The sequence below is a fragment of the Acomys russatus genome, chromosome 3 (assembly GCF_903995435.1).
Source record: "Acomys russatus chromosome 3, mAcoRus1.1, whole genome shotgun sequence".
NCBI lineage: Eukaryota > Metazoa > Chordata > Mammalia > Rodentia > Muridae > Acomys > Acomys russatus.
This window is the reverse complement of record NC_067139.1, coordinates 59954224-59966630: the sequence shown is the minus strand read 5'-3', so window position 1 is coordinate 59966630 and position 12407 is coordinate 59954224. Positions and strand designations below refer to the sequence as shown.

The 12407-nt window shown below is 38.9% G+C and overlaps 1 protein-coding gene across 4 annotated transcripts in view; it reads right to left on the bottom strand.

Annotated features, from left to right (window-relative positions):
- The window catches only part of Capn7 (calpain 7), a 38142-nt gene that overhangs the window by 2863 nt on the left and 22872 nt on the right, over positions 1–12407 (bottom strand). For 3 of the 4 annotated variants that reach the window (XM_051141551.1, XM_051141535.1, XM_051141543.1), the window contains 8 exons: positions 10528–10634; positions 9662–9782; positions 5574–5718; positions 4621–4720; positions 3463–3598; positions 2915–2990; positions 935–1080; positions 22–84 (listed from right to left, as the gene is read on the bottom strand). In XM_051141551.1, the coding sequence (XP_050997508.1) occupies positions 22–84; positions 935–1080; positions 2915–2990; positions 3463–3598; positions 4621–4720; positions 5574–5718; positions 9662–9782; positions 10528–10634 (894 nt within the window). The remainder of the gene's footprint in view (positions 1–21; positions 85–934; positions 1081–2914; positions 2991–3462; positions 3599–4620; positions 4721–5573; positions 5719–9661; positions 9783–10527; positions 10635–12407) is intronic. The other variant, XM_051141560.1, reaches the window with a different exon arrangement.

Genomic DNA, 12407 nt, shown 5'->3' with positions numbered 1-12407 from the left:
ACAATGCACAGACTTTCTTACCCGTTTTGATAAGGTGTATGGTGAAGGGATCTTTGAAAAAGTAAAGCTACATGCTGAATATACCTAGATTAAAAAAAAAAAAAGATTATTCTGAGAAACATCAAAGGAACTTACCACAGTGATAAAGCAATACACTGGATTTATGCTACAGCTAAAATACTAGTTGGGATCAAATCAGACCTAAGTCCCCAGGAACTGGGATCTTGTCCTCTATCACTGCGTATGGCTCAGAACAATTTGGCTTCCGTGCCTGAAGAATGTAGGAACCCTGAACAGCTCCCAATGGCTTTTATCATAAAAAAAAAAAAAAAAATGCATTCAAAATGAATTTTTTATATACGACGGACAAATCTATGTACGAGAAAATTACAGAACTTCCCAGCAATATGAGAGCAATATGAGTAAAAACAGTTTAAAATTGTTTTTGCTTTGGGGAGATTTAAGACAGGGTCTCAAGCTGGCTTTGAATTTGAGATCCTCTTGCCTCTGGCATTACAGGTATGTCCCACCACTACCATGCCCTATTGAAAGTTGTCATTTAATTGCACTTATTAATTTACCACATTATCTCAGGAATAAACCGTTACTATGAAAATGTGTTCATTCAAAATTTTACTCAAAGTAAAATACAACTCATATTTTTATAGGAAGCATAATTATTTAATTGACAAATATACAAAAATAGAAAATGATTTTCAGAAACAAAATGTTTTCCTAGCAATCTCTGAAAGCAGAGGTCAGAGTATATTAATTCAAGGCCGCCTTGGTGAGCTTAAAGCCAGCCTAAGATAAATAGCAAGACCCTATTTCACTGGAAAATCTTTAAATAGCCCACATATAAAACAAAACACATCATGAACTCTGTATTACTGTGCTTTGTCACTACATGGTTCATGGTTGATGGATTTCTTACCCGGACTGTATAATGAATCGTGTTCTGTTTTTCATACTGAGAAACCACTAAGGTAAAGGTGTGAGTCCCAGGCGTGGTCAGCTTTATCTTGGTTAGGTAATGAGGACTGTTAATGCGAATCCCATCAATGTATGGAGGTGGGTCAGCTGCACAGACAGCAAGTTTACAGAAAAGGTTTTCAAAGTCAGATTAGCTTCTTTTGAGGTAACTTTTAAAAAAAAAAAACACAGAAAAGTATATAAAGACAGCTATTAACATACCCTCCCCCACCCCAGTTTAGAACTAAAGAAACCTAGCTTTTTAAAGTCCCTCTTAGTCACTGTCTTATATTCCTTTCACTAAGCAGTGTGTTGTTAATAGGGATTTGTGTGTGTGCACACTTGTATGCAGGTTGGAGGGTGACTTGAGGGAGCCATTCTCCCTTCTACCATGCGGTCACAGGGACAGAAGTCAGGCTGTCAACTTGGCAGCAAACACCTTTATCTACTTAGCCATCTCACCAGCCCAGAAGTTAAGTTTTTAATCTGTGTCTGTTTATTCTTTCATTAATGGAGAGTGAAAATGCCTGTTTTAGTGTGATGAAAATGAAACTGTAACCCTAGAAGTAGCCTGAAAAATCACTACACACAAGGAATAGTCTTTAATTAATAAAACACAAAAAACTCCTTTAGTTTTAGGAGTAAAAAGAGTAATAAATGTATTTGAAATTATAAAATTATAAAAAAAATATTCATGCTAGGAAAATACTTGAGTTTTTTTAGTTATATAATGATGAACATTTGAAAATAGCTAGTTTGACTTGGTATTGACCACTGGACCTTGTGTGTCATGCCAGCTGCAGAACTGAGAGACATTGACTGGGAAGGTTCAGTGCCTGCCCTGACCAGTACAACAATGAAGAACGCATGACTTCCTCTATGATTACAAAGTAAGACATCAACCAATTCTGATTACTGTAGCCTTACTTTCCTGACTGAGCCTGTTCTCATCAAGGTCAACCAGATGCTAAGCCCAACCAATTTTCTCTGACCTCTCAGCAGGAGATAAAGGTGTCTTCTTTTCCTCTTGGAATACCTCCTTTGCAGAAGTTATATCAAGCCTCACTGTATCGTCAATTATTTCATCAAACATCCTAATAAAGTTTTCCATAACAGTATCAGCTCCTTTGTCCAGTCTCAAGATGTATGAGAACCTAAAGGTCAGGTCCTGGGCATTCAACTCTATCTACAGCTCTCTTCAACATTTACAGGCCAGGCTTCAAATGCTTTCTAGATGCCTCTGCCTCATAAGTCTGCACCTCAAGCCCTCACCCCACCTCATATCCCTACACAAAAATCAATAGTCCATTTGGCATCCTTACATGGAAGTCTTATTACCTCAATTTTAACAAGCCAAAAACTAACTTCTGAGTTTTCTCTGTAACAAAATCTTGCAATATATAAGTAATGTTATCCATCTTAGTAATTACTACATCTTAGTTTACTTATACCTAAAACCTGGGGGGGGGGGGAGATCCTTGATTCCAGGGTCTCCCTATATCAACTTAGCAAGTCCTTATACAATCCTACTAAAATCCAAATCTGTCCTCTTGGTTGTACTCTAAAACTACCTAAGTTTGAACTATCATTTCTCAAATAAAATTGCCTTATTTGGGGCTGTAATTAATAAAAAAGTGCTTAGAAAAAATTCAGACCATTGCCACTTTCGCTACATTCCCTTTTTGGTGGTTCACAGACCTTTGTACATTTTAGAAATTAAGTTCTAATGATAATGTACAAAAATATAAACACAAATTCCAAGAGTTTCAAAATTAAAAACAAGTGTACACACACACACACACACACACCTCAACCTAAACACACTGTTTTGCAGGTATACCAGTATAATTATTGGTTTCTACATGCCATTTACATAAAAGCCTTTCCTTTTCAGCTCAATTATTTAAATAAGATTGCTTCAACATCTGCTCGGCAGACTTACCTGGGTAATAAACTTTCTTGCCATCAGTCTTGTACACAACCATTGTGATAAATTCACGGTTATTTGCAAAGTCATCCTAAAGTCACAGAGAATCCACAGTGGTTAGGAAAATGGACTCAAGATATTCTTTGTTCTACGTGTTTAGAGAACTAATTTCCAAGAGCACTTCAGCTACTCAGTGCTACACAGCCATGCTTTTCTGAATAAATGAGTACTGTGTGGATGATATAATTAGCCTTTCTACAGTCAAAACTAATGACCCAAACTTTCCAAATCCCTTCTAGCACATTATAATCCTACTAGTCCTAAGTTGTAAAGTATGTATCAACCCTCATATTCTCACTGAAGCGCAAGCTCCTCCTTTAGAGAAGTCTGAATAAGACTTAAGTGTCTAATTATAAACTAAGGAAATTTACCTGGAAGTAATCATTCACTTGAGAGAACATTATTTTCAGAGCCCCTATATTAATGGAACTGGCTAGTGATAAAATTACGGATCTAACAGTTAATTTCTGTATGGTGGGTGTGTCATTAGAAGGGTATCATACCTTGTCTGTTATGTGTCTACTCAGCAAAACCCAAACTGCAGCACCCCCTTGCGGACACTGCACCTCCAGTTTGTACTGCGGGTTGTTGGCCAGGCTATAAGCATCTTTCACAGGTCCTTGTTTAGCATCCCAAGTACTAAAAAATAAAGCCAACAAGAAGACAGCAATGGTTAAATTTCTCATACAGCTAAACTTTTTAAAAAATCTTTTAAAAAAATGTTTTATGTGTATGATTGTTTGGCCTATGTGTTTAATTTGTGTGAATGTTTGGTCTGCATGTATGTATGTGCACCATGTGTGCTTTGTGCCTGTGGAGTTCAGAAGAGGGTATCAGACCCCCAGGAACTGGAGTTACAGACACTTGTGAGCCACTATGTGGGTGCTGGGCACTGAACCTGGGTTCTCTGCAAGAGTAACAAGAACTCTTAACTGCTGAACTATCTCTCCAGCCCATGGCTAACCTTTTAAACACTACTTTAGAAGTGATATGTTTTTAAATACAATAAAGCTATCAGGTTTGTTTGTTTATTTTTGAGATAGGGTTTCTCTCTGTAGCCCTGGGTGTTCTGGAACTCACTATATAGATCAGGGTGGCCTTAAATCGAGCACTCCACCTGCCTCTGCCTGCCAAGTGCTGGGATTAAAGACATACACAGCATAGCTATCAGGAATTTTGTTTTATCCTTGAAAAAGTTTTTGGTGTAATAAAGTAATAAAAAAAATGGCTACTGGAATGATAAAGAGGGGTTGATGATCCTCCTGAACTGATCACTGTATTTGAAAACTTCAGTGTGGAGAACAGGCACTGGAAAGGCAGCGTGTGGTTAAGTGCATGTACTATTCTTGTAGATGACCTGGGTTGATCACTGTATTTGAAAACTTCAGTGTAGAGAACAAGCACTGGAAAGACAGCGTGTGGTTAAGTACATGTACTGTTCTTATAGATGACCTGAGTTCAGTTCCCAGTACCCACAATGGGTGGCTCACAACTGCCTGTAACTCCAGCTCCAGAGAATCCAACACCTTCTTTTGGTCTCCCAGGCACATGTACTCATGTGAAAAACCCCATTCCCATTCTCCACATAATTTTTAAAATTCAAAAAAATTTCAAATGTAGAGAATATTATGAAGCATACTCTAAAATGTATAAAAACTTACCTGTGAATGCAAGTTGATTCTTTAAAAAGAGCTGGATTCCAACTCAAATAAACTACATCATAATACTGGCAAAGATCATCCCAGGAAATCCAAAATATTCCTAAAAGTTAAATGTTTCTGTTAATCTAAAAAAAAAATCTTAGTGATAAATAAAGCTGGAGAGAAGGCTCAGTGGTTAAGAGCACCTGGCTGCACAGCAGAAAACTCAGATCCAACCCCAGCACCTACATGATAGCTAACAACTCTCTCTAATTCCAGTTTCAGGGATTCACCTCCACGGGCACCAAGCAGACACATAGCACACAGATACACACAGCAGGCAAAACACTTATATGTATAAGTCCAGTTGTTGCTCCTGGGGAGGACTGGGTTTGGTTCCCAGCACCCACACAGTGGCTCCCACGCATAATTAACTTAGTTCCAGGGAATCTGGAGCCCTCTTATGACTTCTGCAGGCCTGCACACATGTGATGCACATATATACACAGGCAAGACATAAAAATATACAGATAGGCTGGGGAAATGGCTCAGGCAGTGACATGCCTACTGCATCAGCATGAGGAGCTGAGTTCTGGCTCCAGCATCCAAATAAAAGCTTGGCATGCCAGCGTGTGCTGGGGAGGCAAAGACAGGATCCTGGTGTCTTGCTGGCTAGGCAGTTTAGCCAACCAGTAAGCTCCTTGTTCAGTGGAGAGCAATAGAGAAAGATACCTGATGTTGAATTATGGCCTACACACAAACACACACACACACACACACACATACACACACAAGGACCACACACACACTCAAGGACCACACACACAGACACACACACACACACACACACACAGACACACACTCTCTCTCTCTCTCTCTCTCTCTCTCTCTCTCTCCCCCCTCTCTTCTCTCTCCATCTCTCTCAAGGACCCCTCACACTCCCAAAATGGCATCAAAGTTACAGAGATATTTACCATTATCTATTTTCTGAGCTGTCCGGGGATCAAAGTTTAAATACTTTTGCAATTCTGGGGTCCAGTTCTTCACGTCATTTTCACTGTACCTTCCTTTCCAGCGTAAATGGCTCCAAGGGTTTTTCAACTGAATAAACCGTAGCCCCTGTATTAAAAGACAAAACAAAACAAAGAGATTAACAACAGATAGATCTACTACACTCTTGTATACTCATATCTATCTATAGATAGTTATAGTACTCTTAGAATGGACTTTGATTACCTATCGAGTATCAGCTCTTAACATTAACACCTTGTAAAGGGGACCATAACGGAGTAGAGAAATCTGGTACACTTTTCAGAGGCCAGTCTCAGACATTAGAAACAATCGAGGGCATATGGCTACAGATTTTCACTGATAAACTCAAAGAGCAATTTAAAGGGCCCAAAACACAGGAAGAGATGCAAGAGAATTTTAGAAAATTTGAGATATGCTGCAACATCCCAATTCTAGTTATTTCCAGCAAAGGAGAAAGCCTTAGATAGGTTAAGAATGCCTTAGATGTGTGGACTGAACCATGGATGTGCCTTAGAGTAAACTATGGAACATTCCCTCCTGGAGAAGCCACAGAAATGACCCAAAGGAGGATGGGAAACTGAAATGAAGATCATAGAGCATGCAAGTATGTTAGATACACACGCGTGCGCACGCACACACACACAGACACACACACACACACACACACACTTTTAGGAATATATTAATATAAGAAAATCCTAAGTGAAAAAAGTCACAAATGATACTGTAGCTTTAAGACTATGTGTGAGAGCTGGAGAGATGGCTCAGTGGTTAAGAGCACTGTCTGCTCTTTGAGAAGTTCTGAGTTCAATTCCCAGCAACCACATAGTGGCTCACAACCATCTATAGTGAGATCTGATGGTGTAGCTGTACATGCAGGCAAAACACTATATAAATAAAAAATAAACAAATAAATAAAGTTTAAAAAAAAGACTATCTGTGAAAAGAAGTCTTATAGGCAGAAAGTCAAAATTGGCAGGACATGGTAGCATGTGCCTTTAATCCCAGCACTTCAAAGACAGAGGCAGGCAGATCTCTATCTAGGGCAACACAGTAACACCCTGTCTCAAAAAAAAAAAGGGCGTGGGGGGGGGGAGAGAAGAGGAGGAGAAGAAAAAAATAGAAGGAAAAAGAAAAGAGAAAAAACAAAAAGGAGAAAGAAAAGTCAGATTTGAATAAGTGTTTCAAAGATGAAATAAAACCATACATACAATAAAGGATGAGCCCAACAAAGGGTCAAACTTATATACAAAGAGCACTAATTAAAGGTTTCACTTTTAACACACATCAAGGCTTTGGGCAAAGATCAACTCTGACAGCATCAAGTTCACATACAAACTTAAAACAGGGTGCTTTCCAGGCTATGGAGCCTGCTCAAGCTGGGTAATAACGCTACATGTCTGCAATTTGAAAGTGAGCATTAGTGGTGAAGAAACCTACCACTGGCCACAGCTTATTCTGTTTACACATACTCCAATAAAATGTCACAGTCTTTACAGAATCACTATTAAGAAATCAAAACTATGCAACTAATGGCTCTAATTTGTAACCAGGTTGTTGTTTCACTATCCAAACTTAAACCACATTCTTCACGCTGCACTGACACCAACCTCAAAGCAGGCTCTAACGAGAAAAACAGCTCATTTGGATAGTAACCATTAACTACAGCACTCCTGTGTGTAGAAAACTGCAATTCTAAAACCAGTACACTTTTTGGTTTTTCTATTCTACATTAATTTTTTTTTTTTTTTTACTTTTTGCTTTAAGGAGTCAATTTTACTGTCATGTTTAAAGAAATACACAGTCCTATACAATATAGTTGGGGTTGGAATCCTGCCTAATTCATAAAGCCTTGAGAGCATAAAGTTTTACCAAGGATTAAGGAGTGAGTCTAAGCCCTCATGCCTGCTGGTCAAGTCTCTGCCACTCAGCTGCATTGTCCAGTGAAGCCTTAAAGTTTAACCACTGCACAGGTGCATACTACCTTCCATCCCTATACAATCATGTGTCACAACAGCATTTGGCCAGAGATAGACCTTGTGTACCACAGTGGTCACATAAGGCTATAATGGATCTGAAAATTCCTGCTGCCTAGTGACAGCACAGTCATCTTAATATCAGAGTGCATTACACACATTTGTAACTAGGAGGCTTGTTTGTTTAGAACTGAACTCACCACAATCGCTGGCCAAAATATTATGAATAACAGTTATTACTGTTGAATACCACATATTTGTTGTTTGAAAGGTTTTTTTTTTTTAAAGATTTATTTATTATGGCCAGAAGAAGGCATCAGATCACATTATAGATGGTTGCGAGGCACCATGTGGTTGCTGGGAATTGAACTCAGGACCTTTGGAAGAGCAGTCAGTACTCTTAACCACTGAGTCATCTCTCCAGCCCTGAAAGGTCTTATTACATATCACAGACTGACTATGTAGGCCAGGCTAGCCTTTAATTTGCTTCCTATCCTGTCTCTTGAGTTCTGGAATTTTACTTTTTTAAAAATTTGTTTTTCTTTTATTGTGAACCTTATAAAAACCACCTATTGTGCATGTACTGTCAACTGTAAAGAGTATAGTATAGCACATATAATTATGTACAGTGAAAAATACCAAATATTGACGAATATTTATGGCACTAGTTTATACACTCCCTGTGTTTTTTTTAATCATTATTTTAGAATATACTCTTACTGGGAAAGAAAAACAAAAGCCAAGCATGGTGGCACGTACCTGAATTCCCAGTACTTGGGAGGCTGGGCAGAAGGGTTAGGAGTTCAAGGCCAGCCTGGGATACACGGCAAAACCCTGTCTCAAAAAAAAAGCCTTAACTGTAAAACTGTAAGGCAAATATGCTGCTGCCTTAAACTAACAATAGCTTCACACATCTTGTGTCTCCTGTTGCGCCATTTTCTCTTGGGTTTGATTTAATCTCGTATTTCTTCCTGAAGGCCCTAGGAGCAAGACAGACAGACAGACAGACACAATATTGCCTAGCTGTGTAATAGACCATATCATCTAGGCTTCTGTAAGTACACTTTCATGTCTGCCTAACAACAAAATCACAGGCAAATTTCTTGGATTATACCCTGCAGCTAAATGACCTATTTCTATGAGCCAACTTAATACCTCATTAGTTTAATTAGCAAATAATGGGTACTGTTGTTGCTGAATGATCATGTCTCTCTATTCTATTAAGGACAGGTACTTAATAATACTTGTATCTTCTACTGCAGAGAACTCATCAGTTTTTCATTTAAATATAACTATAACTTGAGAAGTAATAAAGTCACACATTTGAAGATGTTTTAGCCCAAGGACATACTGAGAAAGGGTTTAAAGGCCTGATAGCATGCAAAGACTTCAAGGAGGAGAAATACATGTGCACACAGACCCATGGCATCTCTAATTTCTAGCCATCTTCTTACTTTTCCTTTCACAGATATTTATCTTCTATACCCTAGAGCAACCTGGGATCTTCAGAGCTGCATATTCATCTCAACTGTGGTAACTTTTTTAAATGATTTTTTAAAAATGTTATATGCACTTGTGTTTTGCCTGTATGTATGTCTGTGTGAAGGTATCAGATCATGGAACTGGAGTCACAGACCATTGTGAGCTGCCATGTGGGTGCTGGAAACTGAGCCCCGGGTCCTCTGGAAAAGCAGCCAGTGCTCTTAACCACTGAGCCTCTCTCCAGCCCTAACTGTATAACTTCTTTGGAAATGAAAAATGTGTAATGGCATGCCTGCTCTATTGTCATTATCTGTACGATCACTGAATTTCATTTTCCACCTTTCCATCTCCTACTTTCCAATGGTAGAACCCACGTTACTCACACTGGTAGAACCCACGTTACTCAAACTGGTAGAACCCACATTACTCACACTGGTAGAATCCATGTTACTCACACTGGTAGAACCCACGTTACTCACACTAGTAGAATGGCTCTCAAAGTTTGAGCATCATTGAAATACATAACATCTTATCAATCAAGAAAAAAATAAAAGAAAATTATAAGGCGTAACCTTGAACTCTCTAATATCCAAAACAGCATACGCATGTGTGGGAACCAGGCCCCACTTCTCCCCTTCAGCTTCCGTCATCACTCCAGTTGATGCGGTGATGAGGACATCCCCTTTGTGAAATCTACAAAGGCGCCAAGACAAGAAGTTAAAAGAAGATGCATTTGAAATCTCAGATGACATCATCTTTCCTATACTGTCTACTGGCTTACATGAAAACTTCCAATTTGAAATCTTTTTAAAAACTGGCTATTCTAACAGATGAATTATTTTCCTTTTTTTCTCATGACAACTTAATTCTCAGGCATAAACTTATCAGTGAAGAAATTTAAATATTAAATTTTCAGCTTATAAGGATGAAGATGTGAAATACCAAATTTACTTCTCCAAGGTTTCCTATGTCTGATACTGTATGCTTGTCATTATTTAGAGAATTTCCCAGTACCTCCATATAAATTATCCACTTACAGTTTAAACTCTCAATACTTCCTTTCCCCCTCTTCTCTCAAACTTGGTAAGTAGTAGGAGCAAATGATTTTTCCACATCAGTATTCCAGAGTCAATTACTTTGAGTTTTCTAAAACCTGGATTGCCTGTGCCCACTACTGAGGATCGCTAAGGCTGACAGCTACTTCACGTAACTGCCAGTGACTGCTGCTGTCGGAGGGAGTGTGTGCAGAGGTGAGCCCAGCACTCAGTGCTCGAGGCCCACCTACACTGCTCACAGAAGCAGAGCTGACAGCCTTGCGACCTCTAGCATAAATACCACAGGATGCCCTTAAACAGCCTTATTTACTTCACTGGAAGAAGGGAAGGAGGAGAGGCGGGGAGGGGAATGTGAAAGCCAAGGAAGAGGCGGACACAATTACCTTTGATAAAGCATTCTGAATGAACTGTCCTTACTGAAAGTCTGGCTATCTGAATGCATCGCAATTCTTTCCGGTATCCACCCAGTCAGAGCATGCAGATCAATATTCTGAAACATATACACATTTCAGAGCTGTCAGTAGTTTCGGGCTGTTAAAAAAATCCTCAGGAGAGCTATTAAAGATCATTGATTTGGGATAATGATCTTGATAGGTATAAATCTGAAGATGAAGTTGCTTTTCTGCTCTAAACTTAAGAGAATTTTTAAAAAGGATTTATTTTTATGTGTGTGATGGTTTGGGAAAAAAAAATACAACCCCATAGGGAGAGGCACTATGAGGAGTGTGGCATTGTTGGAGGAAGTGTGTCACTGTTAGGGCGGGCTTTGACGTCTCATATGCTCAAGCTAAGCCCATTGTGGCCCACAGTCTCCTTCTGCTGCCTTCAGATCAAGATGTAGCGCTCTCAGCTCTTTCTCCAGCACCATGTCTGCCTGCACGCTGCCGTGCTTCCTGCCACGATGGACTAAACCTCGAAACTGGAAGCCAGTCAATTCAATGTTTTCCTTTCTAACAGTTGCTGTGGTCATGGTGTCTCTTCATAACCCTAACTATGACAGTGTATATGGTATTTTGCCTGCATGAATGTCTGTGTACCACACATGTGCCTGGTGCCCATGGAGGCCCAAAGACACACTGGCCCTCTAGAACTGGAGTTACAGACAGCTGTGAACTGGCATGTTTGGGGCTGGAAACAGAATGCAGGTCCTCTACAAGAGTAACGGATGCTCTTAACTGTGGAGCTATCTATCCAGCCTCATAAAAGATTTTTTTTTAAACTGATAAATATGGCAAAATTCAAAATGCAACGGAAAAGATTGCTTTAATGACAAGTTATTTATTGTATAGTGAGTTTTACAGTTAGGTAGTTCATGTTACATACATTCCTGTTTTCTCTTTCTCTAAGTTGAATTTAAACTGGCAATTAGGTGGGCATGGCAGAAAAAGAGTTCAAGGCCAGCCTGGTCTAAATAGCCAGTTCCAAGATAACCAGGGCGACTGTCTCAAAACCAAAAACAAAAGAAAAAAAGTATAATGAATTACAAAGCTAAACTAAAACTATCTGAAAGAACATAGTAACTGAATGTGTAGGCTGGGAAGTACAATCTTTACATTCTTGCATTGTAAGATCCTAAAAAATGAAGAACTCCTATTAGACAAGGAAACACATTAGGTACAAGTGATGGATGCTTTGCATTTATTAATTTATGTTTTCTACACACAGAAAGTCTTATATCTCATCCTGAAGTCACTATGTAGCCCAGGCTGGCCTCCAGGTTGCAGCAATCCTCATAATTCAGCCTCCCAAGGGCTATGGGATCACCCACTAACTCAATCTTTGAAAGCCCTATAGTATAGTTATAGAATAGACATATAGACACAATTAGGAAAGTCAGGCCACTTCTAAGGCCACATGCTGATTATTACAAAATTTTAGAGTTATGTTAATTTGACTAATTCATGGCTTAAATCTAATAGTTTATTTCATGCAAATGAAGGACCCTGGCACACAGTCTGATTTTTACAGGTTTTATTAATGATGGCTGGGAAACAATCCCTTGCACCTTAATTTCCAATTAAAGATATACAGAAGAATATCAATATGATACCCACCTCTCCTTTGACCTGGAAAAACACACAGCTCTGTATCTCAATGTAACAGCAGACATATATATTTTAGGTTTTTTTGGATACTTAATTTACCCAATGTATTGTCCTCACCATAAGGAAACAGCACATTTCTTAGGGGTTGATAATCTGTTTTTTCCCATAAACAAAAACATCTATTTTTTCAACTTTAAAATATATAAGTGTGAGGATAC